The following is a 20,140-nucleotide window of genomic DNA, read 5'->3' as shown; positions in this document are numbered from 1 at the left end:
ATTATAGGTTATTACAAGGTAATGGGTATAATTTCTTGTGCTATACAGTATATCCTTATTGCTTATCTATTTCATATATAGTTGTTTGTATCTGTTAATCCCATACCCCTAATTTGTCCTTATACCATCCACTCCCCTTTGGTAACCACAAGTTTGTTTTCTGTGTGTGTGAGTCTGTTTCTGTTCCATTTACATTTAAAACTTCTTGTGTGAACATGTGTTTTCATTTCTCTTGGGAGGATACCTAGGAGTGCAGTTGCTGGGTTGTATGGAAAATTGTTGCTTAACATATTAAGAAACTGCCAAACTGTTTTCCAAAGTGGCTGCATCATTTTACATTCCCGTCGTCAGTGTATGAGGATTCTAATTTATTCACATCTTTGCCAGTATTTTTTATTTTCTTTTTTTCCTCTTTGTCATTCTAGTGGGTGTGAAGTGATATGGTTTTAATTGACTTTCCCTAAATGACTAATAGACTCATTATAGAGCATATCTTCATGTACTTACTAGCCATTCATCTGTCTTCTTTGATGAAATGTATATTCAAATATTTTGATATTTTAAGAATTTGCTTGTTTATAGTCTTATTGAATTATAAGGATTTCTTTATATAGGCTGGATACAAGTTTTTTTATCAGATACAGGGTTCACAAATATCTTCCTGTAGTCTGTGACTTGTCTTTTTGTTTTCTTTTTTTTTTTTTGGAATCGTCTTTTTGTTTTCTTAATAGTGCCTTTTGAAGTACTAAAGTTTTTAATTTTAATGAAGTCCAGTTTATCAAAAAAACTTTATGATGAATTTGCCTAACTCAAGGTTACTAAGATTTTCTTCGAAATAGTTTTAGCTCTTATGTTTAGGTCTATGATTCATTTTGACGTAATTTGTGTATGATGTGAATTAAAAGTCTAAATTGATCTTTTTGCATGTGGGTATCCAATTGCTTCAGCAAGTTTTCCCATTGAATTTTCTTGACACCTTTGTTGAAGTTAATTCACTATAAAATGTGTTTATTTTTGGACTCTGAATTATATTCCATTGATCTACGTGTCTCTCCTTATGCCAGTACCATGCTGTCTTGACTACTATAGATTTCTAGTAAGTTGTGAAATCAGGAAGTGTAAGTTTTCCAACTTTGTTCTTTTTAATAATAATTGTGGCTATTCTGGATCCTTTGCTTTTCCATATAAGTTTTAGGACTGGCTTGTTAAAATCTGCAGAAAGCCTGCTGAGATTTTTATAGGGATTATTTTTACTCTACAGATCAATTTGGGAAGAATTACTATCTTAATAATATTGAATCTTCCAATCCCTGAATGTGGAATGTCTCTCCATTTATTTAGATCTTTTTAAATTTCTATCAGCAATATTTTGTTGTTTTCAATATGCATCTCTTGCATATCTTTGGTTAAATTTATTCCTAAACATTCTTTTTGATGCTATTATAGAGAGAATTGTTTGCTTAATTTTATTTTTGGATTGTTCATTGCTATTATATAAAAATACAATTGATTTTTGTATTTTGTTCTTATATCCTGAAACCTTGCTGAATTTATGTATTAGTTCTAGTAGGATTTTTTTAAATGGATTTCTTAGGATTTCTTGCATACAGGATCATGTTGTCTGCAAATAAAGACAGTTTTACTTCTTCTTTTGCCATCTGGAAGGATTTTTTTTTCTTGTCTGACTGCACTGGCTAGACTCTCCAGTAGATGTTGAATAGAAGTGGTAAGAGTAGACATCCTTGTCTTTTTCCCTGTTTTAGGGGAAAAGCATTAAATCTTCCACCATCAAGTATAATGTAGCTGAAGATTTTTCATAGATTCATCAGATTGAGATAGTTCCTTTCTATTCCTAGTTTGTTGAGAGTTTTTATTATGAACAGGTTTTAGATTATGTCAAAGGGCTTTTTCTGTGTCTATTGAGATGATTATGTGGTTTTTGTTCTTTATGCTATTAATACAGCATATTATATTGGCTGCTTTTCTGATGTTAAAGCAACCTTGTTTTCCTGGGATAAATCATACTTGGTCATGGCATATAATCCTTTTCATATATTGCTAGAATTAATGCTAATATTTTGGTGAAGATTTTTACATTTATATTTATGAGGTATTTATTATATTTATGTTTATAGTTTTCTTTTTTCATGATGTTTGTCTTTGGTACTGAGGTAATACTGGCCTCATAGAATGAGTTGGGAAGGGTTCCCTCCTTCTCCATTTTCGGAAAGAATTTGTAAAGTCTTAGTGTTATTATTGCTTCTTCAAATATCTTAGAGAATTCACCAGTGAAATCATCTTGGCCTGAGCATTACTTTGTGAGAAGGTTTTTAATTTCTAATTTAATTTCCTTAATTCTAATTAGTCTATTCAGACTTTTCATTTCTTCTTGGGGCACTTTTGGTAATTTGTTCCTCTTAAGGAATTTTTCTGTTTCATCTAAGTTACCTAATTTATTGGCATAAAGTTGTTCTCTTAGTATTCCCTTCTAACCTTTTTAATTTTTGTAAGGTTGGTGTAATGTCCCATTCCTTGATTTTGTAATTTTATGTCTTCTCTCTTTTTTTTCTTGATCTAGTTAAGTGTCTTTTTTTCTTGATCAGTCTTACTAAGTGTTTGTCAAGTTTGTATATCTTTTCAAAGAAGCAACTTTTGGCTTCATTCATTTTTCTCTGTTTTCTGTCTCATTGATTTTTGCTCTAATTTTTATTATCTCCTTCTTGCTTTGGGTTTAGTTTGCCTTTTTTAACTTTGTGAGGTGGAGTTTTAGATTACTGATTTGAGATCGTCCTTATTTTATAATATAAATGTTTACAGCTTTAAATTTGCCTCTAAGTACTGCTTTAGTAGCGTCGCATCAATTTAGATAAGTCGTGTATTCATTTCATTCAGGTAAAAATATTTTACCAATTTTTCCTGTGATTTTTCTTTAATCCACGGATTGTTTTCATACACTCTTTTTGTACATGCATGTACATACACCTTTTTAAAAAGAATTAGGGACTAGTTAAAAATGAAAATGTTAACCATTTAGTTCTTTTTTTCCTTGATTTTTAAGATTGAAAATATTTCCTCTAATTCCACATTTTTTCTGACTTTACCTAGGGAACATTAACTATGCCAAATGGAGACTACATTGAAGGTTATTTTAGTGGAGAATGGGGATCTGGGATAAAAATCACTGGAACGTACTTTAAGCCTAGTCTGTATGAGAGTGATAAAGACAGACCTAAAGTTTTGTGAGTAACTAGTGTTAATTAAGGATTAATTATTGAATGTTTTGAGTTGTCTTGCTTTTATCAAAGCTGGTTAATATTTCAAATGCAGGAGAAGTTTTTAAATTCTTTTTGTCTTTAAACAACGTATAACCTTGAATTGTAAACTGAATCTGCTATAGATAGCTAAATCTGTATTCTTGGCTTAGTTTATAGCTGTAGAGCTTAAATGTTTAAAATGATGAAAGTTCTGTGTGCGGGAATAATCTTACTGTTAATGGTGCAGGTATCCAAGTTGATTGAAAGAGAGGTTTTAAATGGAAGCCCTGCACAACTTGATTTTGAAAAGTAAAGGTCAATCCTATATATACACTAATACGCTGCATATATTGGGAAAAGTCAAAGTCTTTAAGTGTATGATGTTTTTCCTCCAAGATTTTGGCATATGCTTATTTCCCTTTATTGTTTCTAGCTTTAGCTTTGTTTTTGTATTTTGATAGCATCTCAGATTCTTTGTTTTCATGGGAGCTTGATATACTTTCTATACCATGTTTATTCTTAGTATTTTTAGAACCCAGTATGTAATGCATTTCACAATTCTCAGTATGAGATGTGCAAGGCACAGGAAGTCCTCATTTTAGCAGGGATCAATTTTGCAACATCAATTCTATGGAAATGTAGAAAGCAAAGGAGTCAGTTCTGATGTGCTCCCTACTTAATTCATATACTTTACTATCTAATAAACACTAAGTAGCTAAAAACCATTCATTTAAATTTTTATTCAGTTTTTAAATAATGGAACCACCATCAGTTTAGGTAGTTTTTGTCACAGAAGTATTTGCAGTTGTATATTAGAAAGTTTCTGTTCTTCAGGGTTTTTGCACAAAATAAGTGATTAATGAGAGGCTGACGTGACCTTGTTAGCAGGAAGCTTGGAAACCTGGCAGTGCCAGCTGATGAGAAGTGGAAAGCAGTGTTTGATGAATGTTGGCATCAGCTTGGCTGTGAGAACCCAGGCCAAGGGGAAGTTTGGAAAGCATGGGACAATATTGCTGTGGCCCTGACTACCAGCCGGCGCCAACACAGAGACAGGTGCGTGAATGCCTGCCCAGCATAGGGCAGAGCCTGGTAGGAAGATGAAACTTAAACCAGTAAGTTGTCAAGGCTTCCCACATTTCGTTTTTAAATATAACTTAAAAGTCAATTATGTACTTCTGGGTAAGGATGGATAAAACACACCTCCTTGTATTTGCTACTGAACTCAGCTATCAAACCTAGGCAGAATGCATGGACATTTATTTGAAACTCTGAAAAGTAAATATCAGCAGGTGTTTTGGGGAAGAGCAGCTGAATTTAGAGTACCACCCAACCAGTGGTGAGTTTACTGGGTTTCTTAACTTCAATATTCCTCATCCTAAACCCAGTATAACCTGAAACTAGAAACAAGCACTGTGGTGCAGACAGACAGAGATCCAGAAAAACCCCTCTGTTTCTGGCTCAAGATGCAGAAAAGAGACGTGCTAAAGCTCAGAAAGAGTGGAGGAGGTACACTGGGTTTTCTCTCTCTCCTCTTTCTCCACTTTCTCATGCCTCAGCCTGCAGGCACTTCTGTGGCAGGGGCAGTGATGGCTGCGGCTGGAGCAGCCATGAAACAGGATGCGTGCAGGAGCCAGCACTCTTGCAGGAGTGGACCCTTCTTCTCCCTTGATGAATCATCAGGTCCAAGAGTCCTGGCCAAACCTCATTGCTCTTTGGCCTCTCTCTCTATCCTCTTACCACTTCATGGAAGTGGGCAATTTCTGGCTGGAGGACCTACAAGGGGAATCAGAAAATGCTGGGGAGGTCATGGGAAGAGAGGAGCTCTGGAAAGCAACCCTGTAAAGTTGTTTATGAACTCCTGGATTCACCCCAGACCTGCATACGTGGATTTGATCCGAATCAGCCAAACACTTTGAGAACTCAGCTACTAAGAACTCTAGGTCTCAGACAAACACCTCAGTGGTACTCACAGAAAGACCCAGATAGGACTGCAAAGCCCTTGAGAACTGAACTGACATTGGAACCACAGCCCACAGATGGCTGAAACAAAAGTATCAGCTGTTTCAGAGATTCCCAAGATCACCTACACATTCAGTGATTCACTAGACAGACTCATAAGACTCAACATATAGTCGTACTCACAGCTAAGAGTTATTACAGCAACAGAGTAAGGCTCCACAGCCCAATCATAAGGGAAGAAGACACAGGCAGAGTCTGGAGGAACCCATGTGCAAGCTTCCCATGCTCTGTCCTTTCTGTGACGGGTCACACAGAGCACACTCTCTCCCAGAGCAGTAAAATGCAGCCACACATATACAGTGTTTCTGCTCAGGGAAGCCCATCAGAGATGCAGTGCCCCAGATTTTTACTGGGGACTAGTCACATAGGCATCCTGTGCTTAGCAACTACCAGAATTCCATAGTCCCAGAAGGAAGCAGATGTTCACCACAAATCGCTTTGTTAGTACAGTCTATGGACAGCAAAATATCCTTATCAGTTAGGCAATGTTTCATATTACTATAGGGAACTTTTAGAAAGCTTAGTTCCCAGGTACCAGCCAAGGGCCAACTTTATAAGCAGGTCCTTGTAAAGATAACAGTTTCAGTTCTACTGTGTTTACTATGTTATGGATGGCAACATTCCCCATTAGGATATAAGCAAGACCCAAAATCTCATAACATAATACTCAAAATGTCCAGGAAATAAACCAAAATTACCTGGCAATAAAAGAACCAGGAAAACCTCAACTCATTTGGGGAAAGACAATCAATAGACATCAACAACCCCCTACCATAGATTTTGGAATTATCTGACAAGAATTTTAAAGCAGCTATTATAAAAATGCTCAAATGAGCAACTGCAAACATCCTTGAAGCAAACATTAAAATTGAAAGTATCAGCAAAGAAATAGAAGATACAAAGATGAACTGAATCAAAATTTTTGAATTGAAAAATACAGTAACCAAAATTTTAAAAATCACTGGGTGGGCTCAATAGCAGATTAGAGATTACAGCAGAAGAGTCAGTAAATGTGAAAATAGATTGGTAGAAATTATTTAAAATGAACAACAGAATGTGAAAAAAAAGTGAATAGAGCTCTAAGGACCTGAGAGTCTAATATTTGTGTCCTTGGAATCCCAGAAGGAAAGGAGAAAAACTGTGGGGCTGAAAAAATATTTGAATAAATATTTGAATAAATAGTGGTTGAAAGGTTCCCAAGTTTGGTGAAAGACATAAACCTACACATTCAAGAAGCTGAACAAACTGCATCCTAGAAAAAACCAAATATCCATGTACAGACACGTTACATTCAAATTGGAAGGAAAAAATCTTGAAAGCAGATAGAGGAAAATTTTGCATTACGTATATGAAAACAGCAATTCAAATGGCTGCACACTTGTCAGAAACCTTGGTGGTCAAAAGGAAGTTGCACAACAATTTTGAAGTGCTGAAAGAAAAATTACAGATGTACTTTCCATTTCTTTTTCTACTTTTTTCTTATTTTCTTCCCTTTTCTCCTTTTCCTTTTTCCTGCTTTTGTTTTTCTCCATCTGCCATTCTTCATATTTCCTTATTTAACTTGGCCAGTCACTTCTGCAGGCATTGACTAGCATTCATATCTAAAGAACTTGCTAATCCCTACCGTATAGGAAGACGGTTTTGTTTTGTTTTTTTTCCTGTATTTGGGATAAGTGGGAATTGATTATAGTGTTTCATTCATGAAGTTTATAATTTTTACCTCCTACTCTTTCTATCAGTAGAAAAAATGGAAACTCCCAGGATTGATTAAAGCTGTGGACCTGCCCTTGTGTGGGATGCAGTTGGTCACCCTTCTCTGATAGAACCCATGTGCATAGACATTGAGACTTGAGCCCTACAGTTAACCTTGGTTAACTCTTGTTGGGTGTTTCCAAGAAGTAAGAATGAAAGAACTTTTGTATAAAACCACATTGCTGCCACAAAGGTCTTATTTGTTTATCTAAATCAGTATCATAATGATAATTGTGCACTGTTTCTAATTTCTCATTGATTGTAATCTTAATAGAGTGCCATTACCAAAACTTTCAGTTGATGACTAGTATGTGTTTTATCTCAGCCTCTTCATCCGGAGCTTCCCTTTTACCCATTGTGTGCTTACCGCACCACTGCTGTGGCATCCACATTATCTCCTTACTTCTTGAGCTCATTTCCATTTCAGCCTTTGCCATTTGATTTATTTTCCTTAGTCCTTAGCTCTTCCTCTCCCCTTTATTCCATTTTTATTATCACTAACAAGTCTATCGCCAGTTTTCTCTTCAAGCTAACGTTATAGTATTTTCCAACACCATGGTTTCTATTGGTGCAACATCTTCATTAATTTATTGTGGTTGGTGTGGAGTAACATTAAATGCTACTTTGAATGACTGTTACATAAACCTAACAGCAGGTCAGTTACCAATTATGCACACATTTGGGCTGAACACTGTGCTGGATGCTCCATTTCATCCTTAGTTGGTGACTGTGCTTCACGTGCACTTACAATTATCTTGCTTTCTTGAAATATATGATAGGCTTTCTCTTCTCTTTTTATAGTCCAGAGATATTAAGTCGTTCACAGACTCAGACACTAGAGAGTTTGGAATTCATTCCTCAGCATGTTGGTGCCTTCTCTGTGGAGAAATATGATGACATCAAGAAATATTTAATAAAGGTAAACAAGAGTCAAAACCATACCAGTCTTGTGAATTAATGATACAACTGACATGATATATCATTCAAATGTACTCACAGCTTATTGTTACTCATATCCTGTTTTTGCTGTCGAGGTATGTCTTTTGTTAGTTCTCTGACTACTAAAAGCACATTTCTCCCTAAAGATTGACCTATTATGATAGAACTTTATAAGTTTTGTAAAGTGTTCAAGGGGGTTCTGGACATCTAGGGTCAGAGTTTATAATGGCTTTTTGTTTGTAACGTTAGCAAACTAGAGATTGTATAAATAAAGCATGCTGCCTTCACCCCACGGTTATGCTGTCTTTGCTTCCTTCTCAAACCCTGTGAGATCAGCCCACAATTTAAAGAATGACATGTGTTGACATGGGGGTGCAGGAAGGAGTATTAGGAGAAATCAAGGGAACTGAACAGTGATTGTTTCAGAGCATAATCAACTGTCATTATTCAGTTTTCTGGAAAGCAACATTTCATATATTTTTCATGACGTTTAAGGTATGTTAGAACCTTTCTTTTTTTTTTTTTCCCTTCGGCCGTGCCATGTAGCATTTGGGATCCTAGTTCCCCGACCAGGGATCGAACCCGTGCCCCCTGCAGTGGAAGAGTGGAGTCCTAACCACTGGACCTCCAGGGAATTCCCTTAGAACTTTTCTTTTAATATTCTTTATCAGTATATCCAAAGCTATCTTCCCAAAATGTTAAAAGGATTCTTTAAGAATAGGGACTCCTACTCCATATAATTTGGGTAGACTCAACACTTTCAGAAAAGTTGAAGTATTTAAATTTTCCTGGTCCAAAAGTAGACTCTTGACAGTTTGAAAATGGCTCATCATTTATGAAAGTGTTTCTTTTTGATGGATCAGTTGTTTCTGCTGTTAGTGCACACTGACCAGCTGCATCCGTTCTCTTGCTGCTCAGGCCTGCGACACTCCTCTGCACCCACTGGGCAGGCTCGTGGAGACACTGGTTGCAGTGTATAGAATGACATATGTGGGTGTGGGAGCCAACCGCCGGCTGCTGCAGGAGGCTGTGAAGGAGATTACGTCCTACCTGAAGCGAATTTTCCAGCTGGTGAGGTGAGAGATCTTTTCACTGAAGTCATCAAGAAAATGCTTTTATGCCACAGATCCTTCAATAGATTAAATAATGAAAACATGTTTTTACTTTGTGTTTATGCTATAACTATAAAAAAGATGGACGTTAGCCATTGTAACTTACTTCCTTTATGTCTTTCTTACTCATTGGATATAATAGAAGGCTAAAATAAAATTTTTTAATACCAATTTTGGTATGAAATGTAGTAGTCTTATTTGGATTTAATCTCTAGGCAAAATCATGTCTCTAAAACCTAACCACAGAGAAGATAAAGTCTAATATGAAGTTTTAGGCCTGAGTATTTATGTCCTATTCCTTGACAACAGCCTGTTTGTTCACTTATTCAACAAATGTTTGAGTGCATCTGTGTGTTAGCCACCATTCTGGCCCTTGGAGGAATTTATCAGTAAGCCAACCCCCCAAAAGAAAGAGAGAGAGAGAAAATCTGTACTCTCATGGGGTTCCATTCTACTGGGGACAGAGTAAACAGAATATGTAATATGTGAGATGATGATTCATGTGATGGAGGGGAAGAGGATGGAGCTGGAGGTGAGATGCTGCTATTTTAAATGGAAGGTCAAGGAGACATGACTAATAGGGTAATATCTGAGCAGAGACTTTGAAGAAGGTGAGAAAGCAAGCAAGCAATCATCTTTTTGAAGGAGAGTTTCAGGCAGCAAGCAAGTTTGGAACTTATGAAATTCAAGATATTTTACTGGGTTTAAGCCAACAAGTAAATACTGTATTGAGATAGTTATATAAAAGTTTATGAATTTGTCCCAGAAAAACCTCCTTATATTATTTAGCCTCAAAACTGATAAATAGGGGCTTCCCTGGTGGTGCAGTGGTTGGGAGTCCGCCTGCCAATGCAGGGGACACGGGTTCGTGCCCCGGTCTGGGAAGATCCCACGTGCCGCGGAGCGGCTGGGCCCGTGAGGGCCACTGAGCCTGCGCATCCGGAGCCTGTGCTACGCAGCGGGAGAGGCCACAACAGTGAGAGGCCCGCATACCGCAAAAAAAAAAAAAAAAAAAAAACCCTGATAAATGCATTTGGAAATGTTTCAGTTTGGAGGGGGCAGTGTTATCTACTAAAAAGATCTCTGGGCTAGGATTGTTTCAGCTCTGACATTAGCTAGATGGGTGAAATGAAGATAAGTTCCCTGAACTTTTTAGTTTTCTCCACTATAAAATCGGGGCAGGGGCATGGTATAAGTCTACAAAAATACAGAAGATTGCAAACTGCCTGTAAAGAGTTAAGGTTTAAGTCTGTAAAAATAAAGAGGACAATAAACTTGTTTATGGTTAGAATCCACCATTTGCATACAAGAGGTGGGAAATAAAATCCAGGGGGAATTCAACGCCTAGGGAAAAATCCTCAACAATTTAGCAGCTCAATCATTTGGAAAAGTTTTTCAACAGCTTGGCTTTTTAAAAAAAATTTTAAATTTTTGCATGAATTGAGTTTTCATTTTTTCTTAATGTTGGACATTTAATTGTTTCTATTCTGAAAGCAATGATCTCTGCTTGAAGAGTCAATACACATTGACCTCAGATGAGATTTGCCAGTAAGAAAAACATATATAATATAGATCAGACTTGTTCATTCTTTAGTAACTAGACAGAAAAAAACAACAGATTTTTTACTAGTGTTATTCATTAGCTACATTCTTAATTTTATCCTGTAAGAAGCATCAGTTAAGACTAAGGAAACTGACTTATTTAGTTGATAGAAAGTTTGGTTTTATTGGTCCTTAAAAGATTAAATAATGGAAATGTGTTTTTACTCTTTTTATCCACTCTGGAGGTGTAATTGTGTAATGATATTCTTTATTCTTCCTTAGGTTCTTATTTCCTGAGCTTCCTGAAGAGGGCACCACAATTCCTCTCTCTGCTCCTCTGCCAACTGAAAAAAAATCCTTTTGCACTGGGAAGTCAGATTCCAGATCTGAATCACCAGAGCCAGGGTGAGTGGAGCTGGGTGGAGATGGTGAGAAAGGGGGTGGGGACCAAGTGATCTTATGCAAAAAATCCCAGGAAAAGTTGTTTTCTCTGGATCTGTTTCCTTCTTTTTAAAATGATACGGTTGGGGGCTTCCCTGGTGGTACAGTCATTAAGAATCCGCCTGCCAATTCAGGGGACACAGGTTCGAGCCCTGGTCCAGGAAGATCCCACATGCCGCAAAGCAATTAAGTCAGTGCGCCACAACTACTGAAGCCCATACACCTAGAGCCCGTGCTCCACAACAAGAGAAGCCACCTCAATGAGAAGCCCGCACACCGCAACAAAGAGTAGCCCCCGCTCGCTGCAACTAGAGAAAGCCCGCGTGCAGCAACAAAGACCCAACGTGGCCAAAAATAAATAAATAAATAAATAATTTAAAATATAAACAATTTTTAAAAAATAAATAAAATGATATGGCTGGACTTTGTGATCTCTGAGGTTCCTTTTAGGTTAGCCAAACCCCATGAAACTGTAACTACAAATGACTGGGCACAAAGGCTGCTGAGCAAAGTAAATCATTCTGCCCTAGGACAACAGAGAAATCAGCCTTAAAATGGAAACAGAGTGGGCTTTCAATTAGATTTTGAGTTTATGATAGGAATTCACAGTTGGCCCAAGACAAAACTCTGGGGCCATAGGTAGATGTCTCATGTTAACTCCTTACATAAAAGAAGGAATATAACTGCTTCCTTACTCAAAAATTCCCATCTTTACTTTCAGGTTCTAGAAACTAAAGCTCCGTGTTTGATTCTGTTTTCGATTCTAAGATTACTGCTCCTCCCTCTCTCTCCACTATTTTGTAGTTACGTGGTAACAGGTTCTGGTCTACTGCTTCCTGTGCTCCTACCTCGGCTCTACCCACCACTGTTCATGCTTTATGCCCTGGATAATGATCGTGAGGAGGATGTTTACTGGGAATGTGTTCTCCGACTAAATAAGCAGCCAGACATTGCTCTTTTGGGCTTCCTCGGGGTGCAGAGGTCAGTACAGTAATTATGAATGGAACCTAATTGTTTTAACTCAACGTGCAAACAGCATTATTGGGAATTTGGTACTTTGATATCTAATTGTATATATGATTTGCAGTTTATTTACCTATCGCTTATCTGTCTTCAGCAAAATAGTGATGTTTAAAAATCTTTATTTCTGAGAGTTTTTAGACATGAGTTTGAAATGTGATTATTCTTCTGAATATAAGTAAATAATTTGAGTTATCCTGCCTGATATTTTGCAGTTCTTCAAAGCAAAATACATATATTCATATTTTCAGAAAGTTAATTGTATTCAGTCTTTGGCGTTCTTCTTTCCTTTCTTTTCTCTTCTCTTCCCTCCCTCCCCATCTACAGTTTTCATGTAAAAGTTTAGAAGTGCCCTTTTTTGTTGTAGGGCATTGTTTCTTGTTAGTCCAAGAAAGTACTAAGTGACTGTACTTTCTAGAAGTGTTAGGATAAAACGGATCACCCCAACACTCAATAATTATATATTTGTGCTATCAGAAAAAAATGAATGAGCCTTAATTGGAAAGTAAATTGTTTCAGTGGAATGGTTTAATAGTAAAAATGAAGGAACTGTGGAATACTTACTTTAAATGGGGACAGGGAAGTCAATCTAGTCATTAACTGTTTTTATGGGGACTAATTTACCATAAGGAACAACTTGTATTAACAATGTATGGATTTCGTTTTAGGAAATTTTGGCCAGTGACCTTGTCAATCCTTGGAGAGAGTAAAAAGGTATAGTGGATTTTAGTTTCCTCAGCAAATATGCTTTTATTTGGTGTGGGGGGTTTCAAGATAGCAAAACAGTTTCTATTTTACTTCGGTAATATAATACCCAAGCATGAGTTATTCACTGAAGACCTGCATTCTGCCACTGGTATCATTTATGTTTCTTGTTGCTGCATAAGACAGCTTTCCTCTTTGACCTTTATAAATTATTTTTTTTGCAGGTTTTGCCAACCACAAAAGATGCTTGTTTTGCCTCAGCTGTAGAATGTCTACAGCAGATCAGGTAATCTCTAATTTGTTGAAAATTACATAAATCAAAGGAGTGGTTAGTCTATTAAGATACTGATGAGATCTTATCTTTACCTAAGCTCTAACCCAACCCCCCAACCCCCCAACCCCCCAAGATGGTGTCATACTCAGCCTGAAGATCAGAAAGACTCTGAGACATTTGGGTTACCTTTTGCTCTACAAGGCCCTTGCATTTTCAAAAGTGGTGGAGAACCTACCCAGCAATTTATCTACATAGTCGTATCTTTAGCCAAATGGAAATTAACCAAACTTCTTACTCAGAGAAGAACATGTATTAGGAAAATAAGATTCCACATGGGTAAAAGGAGATGATCTATGACTTAGTGAATTCTTTCATGTGAACCATTGATAGTTGGAGGCTTCTTTCCTCAAAGGACCATAGGATTACAGAGATCATCCCCTCCAGTGACTCCTTTTGCCTGATGTATCCAACTTAAGGCACGTGAGCCCTAAGAGGGTATATTTATATCAAACAATTAGTATCAAATGGCTCTATTAAGAAAACCATAAGATATCTTTTCGTCATTTATTTTTATTTTTTAATTTTTTTTTTTAACAACAGCACAACATTTACCCCATCAGACAAACTTAAAGTCATCCAGCAGACTTTTGAAGAGATCTCTCAGAGTGTCCTGGCATCACTTCAGGAAGACTTCTTGTGGTCCATGGATGATTTGTTTCCTGTTTTCTTATATGTGGTGCTACGGGCCAGGTGATCAACCTCTTCTGACTTTAATATCAGTGACATTATTTTAACAAGTCTGCCCCTTGCTTTTCTGAGCTGATGACAGGAACATGCTCCCCCACTGGAAAAACCATCCATTTCTGTTAACCCTTTTCACGACGTTGTTACCTTTTTGTTGAGCTGTTCTTCCTTTTCCTTTCAAATAGATTCAGAAGTAGGACATACATATAAATGGAAATAACTCAATATCTTTTTCTTGTTGGGCAGGATTAGGAATTTAGGCTCTGAAGTACACCTCATCGAGGATCTCATGGACCCATATCTTCAGCATGGGGAACAGGGTATAATGTTCACCACTTTGAAGGTAAAGTATAGATATTATTTAATATTTTTTTATGTTAAAATCTCTCCTTCATTTACCATATTATGAATCTGTCATTAACCTTTCTTTTATATAAAACCTTAATGCAAACATTAAGTGCCTTTAGAGCACATACTGTTAATATTTTAAAATATGATAACATTAAAGTAGAATCATTCTCAAAATACTAAAGCAAATTATTCATTACCCAGTCTTCCCTGTAAATTGATCATTCAAATCGTTACAAATCCTTATAAATGTAGACCATCTATATAAATGTAACTTTAAAAAGGAAACAGAAAGAATTCTTAGTGTCCAAAAAAACATTCAACATTAGAGCTATTTAATGGCATTAAGGTAAAACACAGAAGGCAGTAGGTATGTAATGAATATGAATCGCATCTTCTTTCTTTCCCATTTATTGTAACCAGTAGGTTACAAATGAGCTTCTCTGATCTGGGTGCTCTGTAGGGATTGTTGGAAGTCATTTCAGTTCCCCTGCCTTGATTTTTCTTGGAATTTGATGCGATCACTGTGAAGTTTATTGGAAGAATAACAAATAGAAAATGGCACAAACACTTCTGAAAAAAAGAGAGAACAGACCCACTGTGTCAGTTAATGAAGTGTTATGAAATTATAATAATTAAGATAGTATGTTACTGTCATAGGAATAGACAAATACCTTAGTGGAAGGGATAGCTCCCATATAGGCAGTATTATAATAAAAATTCCACATATGAAAATGGAAACATCAAACAAAAATGGAAAAGAGAATTATATAATAAATGGTCAAAGTATTGGAAGAGCTTATTAGCAGTTTTGGAGGGAGGGTGGCATCAGGGTAGAATCACTCACGTAGCGAATTACAGATGCCTAGTAAGGTTTAAATATACAAAAAGGGAGACAGAAGAAAAGACAGGCAAATTAAAATGAGAAAAGACTAGAATTTAATGCGAGGTTTCTGGCTTGGGCTAATTGTTTAAACTTTTTTTTTTTTTTTTTTTTTTTTTTGTGGTACGCGGGCCTCTCACTGCTGTGGCCTCTCCCGTTGCGGAGCACAGGCTCCGGACGCGCAGGCTCAGCGGCCATGGCTCATGGGCCCAGCCGCTCCACGGCATGTGGGATCTTCCCGGACCGGGGCACGAACCCATGTCCCCTGCATCGGCAGGCAGACTCTCAACCACTGCGCCACCAGGGAAGCCCTAAACTTTTCAACTTAAATATCATTAACATTTATAGTAAATAAACTGAAAAGGGAGGTGACAACTGAGGAAAATATTGGCTACCAATGACTTACATTATTAGTACTTATGTTATATGAAGATCATCTCTAAACATATCACCAAGAAAGAAATGAATTAATATATTTATATAAAAGAAAACGCTCAACCTCACTGCAGATTTAAAGAAAGTGCCATTTTGTCCCTGCTAAATTAGCAAAAATATTATAAAATTATACCCAGGGCTGGTGGGGTTATAGTGAAATCAGAATTAGTCCCACATTGCTGATAAAGAATAAATCACCCTTTTGGAAAACAGTTGTTATTAACATTTATATCAACAACATCAAAAATGTTTCTAGAGTTTGAGTAGTCCTACTCCTAGTGATTTATCCCAAGAAATTAAAGAATGGAATACACTGTATATTATTTGGATGAGGCGTTCTTTGTAGTGGAACTCTCAAACCTGGATACTTTCAGATGCTTGGAGATGCTTCTTAAAAATGCATTCCAGGCAATTCTGACTCACTAGGTCTGGAATGATGCTTAATCTTAACCTGTATGTTTATCAAACATGCTAGGTGATTCTGATTATAGTTGTTTGTGTACCTTATACTGATCATCAGCGTATTCTACATGTCCAGTCAGTAGTGGCTTAACAAATTAAGGTATTTCTGCTTAATGAAGAATATTATACAGCTTGTTAAAAATTTTTTGTCTGTTTTAGAATCAGAGGGATTTTACAAAATTTTATTTCTACTAATTATAACTTGGCAAAATAGACATGGGATAGGGTAGGGGGACTGGAAGAAAACAGGGAAAAATGGAAGCAACTGATTTAGTTGAGCTATCAGCATTAATAAAGGATTTCCTTTCTTAGTCCCATGTGCATTGTTATATTTATGTAATTTCTTTTAAAGTAAATTTTAAATGGTTTTGAACTTTTTTTCAGGCATGTTACTACCAGATCCAGCGTGAGAAGCTTAACTAGGCTGCATAACAGCTTGACAACTGGATTATCTATTCAAAGTGTTTTAGCACCATCTGGCATCTTCCTGTAGTGGCAAAAAAGAACAGTGTTGAAATTAGGACGTTGTATTATTTTGGTTGTTATTTCTGAGCCTTGCTAATGATCGGAGCTCTGAGCCCAGAATAAAAGACTGTATAGTTTAAAGGGAGGATTGAAAAGGAGGTAGAAATCAGATTAGACCAGTCCCTGGCCTGTGTTAAGTTCCCCAAATGCCATACATCTTCTGTTGGAAAAAAGAGGATATCCCTTCCTACAGTGAAGAGTATGCCAGCTCATGAAGCTGTAAGAAAAAATTCTCAGTATAGCTTCTTACATTAAAGAGGTTGATGAATATTTTTGAGTTTCTGGTTTGCCTGCAGTTACCCCAGACCCCTTTGCAAGGAGCAGATTGTACTTGAAACTATAGTAGCCACACTATGCCTTCCAAAATTCCTCGCAGTCATGTGTGCACCATGCTTCTTTGCTGAGGGAGGGGAAAGAGGAACTTTTAAACTGAAATTTTAACTTTTTCTAAGCTTTCCCACCAGGGTATTCATGATGGGAGAGGTTCTATGCAGTTACTTCTACCATACCCTGACCCCAGACCTGGAGCACATCCAAATAGGAGTCTTCTGCCTCCCGACTAGAAAGAACATAGGAATTTTGTTCTTGGATTCCTTACAATGCTACGGAGTGAATACACTGGAATTCAGACACTGACTCCGAGCTGCTGCAGAACCTCATTCATCCGTGTGCAAACGCTGTATTCCAGGGCCTGTGAATGAGAGCCTGAAGAGCTTTTGCATGCAGGCTGTGTTTTGGAGCAGAACTAGAGCCTGGAAAATACAGAAACAAAAAACTGCATCCATCCTTGACCTAGTGTTGTGGTTCTTCCCTGTACCTTGCACTGAACTCACAGAGGGGAAGGAAAAGGAAACTCGCTTTGGCTTCTCCCATCTCAAAAGTGTTGTGACACCTCAACCTTTTAGCATTTTGCTTTTTTTTTTTTTTAATGTCCTATTGTGAGTGTTTGGTTTACACTGTACAAGTAACACTAGTAGCTGTTCTGGATTACGTAGGTGCTCTTGCCCATCTCATCTCCTACACACCAGGGTGAGCGTACGGAGTGTCCTCCTCCTGCTTTGTGTTAATATCTACAGATGTTAATTGATTTTGGAAAAGGATCATGGTTTCTGCTCTACTTTATAATCAAGACAAGTGTTTAGTAAAATACTGTTTTGGAATGTTGGCTGTAATGTAACAGCAATTTTCATAATAAAAGACATTCATGTTTATGAGGTGGTTTATGATTGCGAAAGAAATGACACAGGGCAAACTAAAAATTTAAAAGACATCCAAGTTTAGTTTTTGGGGGGAGGGGAGTTGCCTGCATTGTAATCTGTGCCTCTTTGTACGGCCTCAGAGATCCCACTGGGGTTTTAGAGATCTCTCTCTTTAAAATAAACATAAACTTATAGCACCTTTGCTGACAAAGAACAAATTAACTTTCTGACCCTAATAAACTGAGGTCAAGGGTCTTAAAAGAAGTGGTACTATTATTTCTTTGAATAAAAGACATATTTTGATAGTTACAGGTTAAATTTTTTTTCCTCCTAAACAGATTCAAGGAAAGGAAAATGGAGGATTTAAAATTTTGGCTAGAAATGGTAGGCATTAGTTAATTATATACCAGTTGTAATGTCTTCTCAAGAAGTGTTTACCAGAATGTGCCTGCCCATTATTGGAAAGGGACCGACTTTTAAAGATTAGTTTATGTTAAACACTTTACATTTCCATTAGGAATTGTTTTGATTTTGGAATAAACACACAAGTTCCACATTTGGCTTCTAAAGGCAAATTTACTGAATGTCTTTGATCCCTTTAGAGGAAGAGACAGGGGTAATTGTGGAAATTGACAGAGAAAAATGTGAAACCCACTGAAAAGTTCTCAAATGATAGTAAGCTATCTCAATTCTAAGAGAAACATGTTATAATTCATCCTTTTATTGGAGTCCTGAAGCAGCTGTCCCAATACTTGACTCTTCATACTGTATTTATACTTTTCAGAAAGCATGTTAAAACTATAAAATTTTAATTCCCTTGGCGGGGGGGAAAACCTGTAAGTCACCAGGCCAATGCCTGCAAATAAAAATACCTAGCACTCATGCCAGCAGCTTACTAGGTCTTACACATGCATGCTGAATGCCCACAGCCCTGTGGGGGAAGGTATTAACTCCACTGATTTTGCAGACAAGGAGAGGCTGTGATTGTTTCGCTGTCAGAGTTGGGACTCCAGAACTTCCTACTCTAATTGCAGTGCTCTTTCCTACTGCAGCTGCCAGAGATGTCATTTCATAGCTGGGTTATGCGTTAAAAGTTCATAAGGTAAAAAAGCGAGTTGAAAATGGAAATTTTTAATAAAATTAAGTGCTTTTGATAAAATACACTGTGCTCAAAACAGTCACAAATGTATCACATTCCCAGCTTGTGTTTTCATCTACAACAGAGAACAAAGGAACGCCATATGTCTAATTTAGGATAAAAGGGCTGATAAACCTTTAACAGTTGCCATTTGGTCTTTACCCTTTGCCTTGCTGTCAGCTGTACCCTTTCTCTCGTTCTACTTCCAAATGTTCTTCCCACTGACACCTCCCTGCAATATAAAATTTTCAAAAAGGAAGTGGCTCCCATCTGAGATAGAGAATGGGCTATTAGGTTCATAATAGTAACTTGGTAGGGGACCTTCCAGAAGGAAATCTTTTATAAGTCTCATTATTATTGGCTGAAGAGTCTTCCCTTGTTTCCTCATCATAATGTGAGAAAATAAGGTTAATAGATCGGCTTACTCTCAGGCATCAGTTTTTCATTAGATTAAAATTTATTTATTGTGGGGTGTCTTATCCTGAAATAGTCAACAAAAATATTCATCTATTTTGGTGTTAACTATGTGCTGGCAATCAGAAAATACTGAAGAGAAGGTTTGAAATGATATAAATTAGACTTTTCAGTGCAAGGAATTCTTAGGAAGATTTGTGACGGGAGGTTTAAGAGTAATTTAGTGGTTAGGCTGGATTAGGCTTCTGTGGATTAAATCAAAGAGGATGTGCAGAGATTTTATCTAGAACAGTGAGGTGACTTTGGCACCAAATAGCCCACTGGCATTTTCTGCTAACGCTTTTCTCTGGATAGGAGCAGCATTGCATGTTTGCAGCCTTGCAGGTAAGAGATGCTGCCAAATGATCCCGAGTTACCAGAAAGATCTATAAATATCTGCCCTTCTGTCAATTTTTAAGAGCTAAAAATAAAATTTTGGGTAATCTTTGAATGCTTTAGTTTCATCGTATCTCAAATTATATGGAGAGTTCTGTGATTTCGAAAGAGCAGGTTTTGCTGTGAGAAACCATTTCTTAAGTATGGAATAATAAGTTGTCATGGAGACTGAGTAAAACTGAGCATTTGTCTTAGTCCTGATCAATAGCATTTTGACCCAGAGGAAGCTAGCCATTTTTGTACAGGCCATTTCCTATCAAGTTTTCAAGTGCTTTTTCAGGCTTTGTCTAGTAGAAAGCATTGTTTTGAAAAATGAGCATAATACGGGTAAGGAGTGTGGCATTTAATAGTAATCACTATATTTTTAAGTTTATAGAAATTGATTTTTTTTGGAAACCAAAGATTATTGACCATTTTGTCATACCACTGTCACCTTTTAAGTATAATATTCTATCATAGACATAAAAAATGCTTACAAATTGGAAACACTCTGTGCATA

The 20,140-nt window shown here is 36.9% G+C and overlaps 1 protein-coding gene across 6 annotated transcripts in view; it reads left to right on the top strand.

Annotated features, from left to right (window-relative positions):
- ALS2 (alsin Rho guanine nucleotide exchange factor ALS2) overlaps window positions 1–17,656 on the top strand; it is a 94,730-nt gene extending 77,074 nt beyond the window's left edge. For 2 of the 6 annotated variants that reach the window (XM_081242329.1, XM_081242328.1), the window contains exons 24-34: window positions 3,106–3,239; window positions 4,140–4,307; window positions 7,827–7,944; window positions 8,883–9,040; window positions 10,901–11,023; window positions 11,864–12,040; window positions 12,748–12,793; window positions 13,009–13,070; window positions 13,659–13,808; window positions 14,049–14,145; window positions 16,908–17,656. In XM_081242329.1, the coding sequence (XP_081098455.1) occupies window positions 3,106–3,239; window positions 4,140–4,307; window positions 7,827–7,944; window positions 8,883–9,040; window positions 10,901–11,023; window positions 11,864–12,040; window positions 12,748–12,793; window positions 13,009–13,070; window positions 13,659–13,808; window positions 14,049–14,145; window positions 16,908–17,018 (1,344 nt within the window). In that variant the 3' untranslated portion in view covers window positions 17,019–17,656. Of the gene's footprint in view, window positions 1–3,105; window positions 3,240–4,139; window positions 4,308–7,826; window positions 7,945–8,882; window positions 9,041–10,900; window positions 11,024–11,863; window positions 12,041–12,747; window positions 12,794–13,008; window positions 13,071–13,658; window positions 13,809–14,048; window positions 14,146–16,314 lie in introns of those variants that run through there. The other 4 variants (XM_081242330.1, XM_081242332.1, XM_081242331.1 and 1 more) reach the window with 4 other exon arrangements.
- Window positions 17,657–20,140: the final 2,484 nt, after the last annotated feature.

The sequence above is a fragment of the Mesoplodon bidens genome, assembly GCF_964165515.1.
Source record: "Mesoplodon bidens genome assembly, chromosome: 8".
NCBI classification, from domain to species: domain Eukaryota; kingdom Metazoa; phylum Chordata; class Mammalia; order Artiodactyla; family Ziphiidae; genus Mesoplodon; species Mesoplodon bidens.
This window is presented reverse-complemented; position numbering and strand designations above follow the sequence as displayed.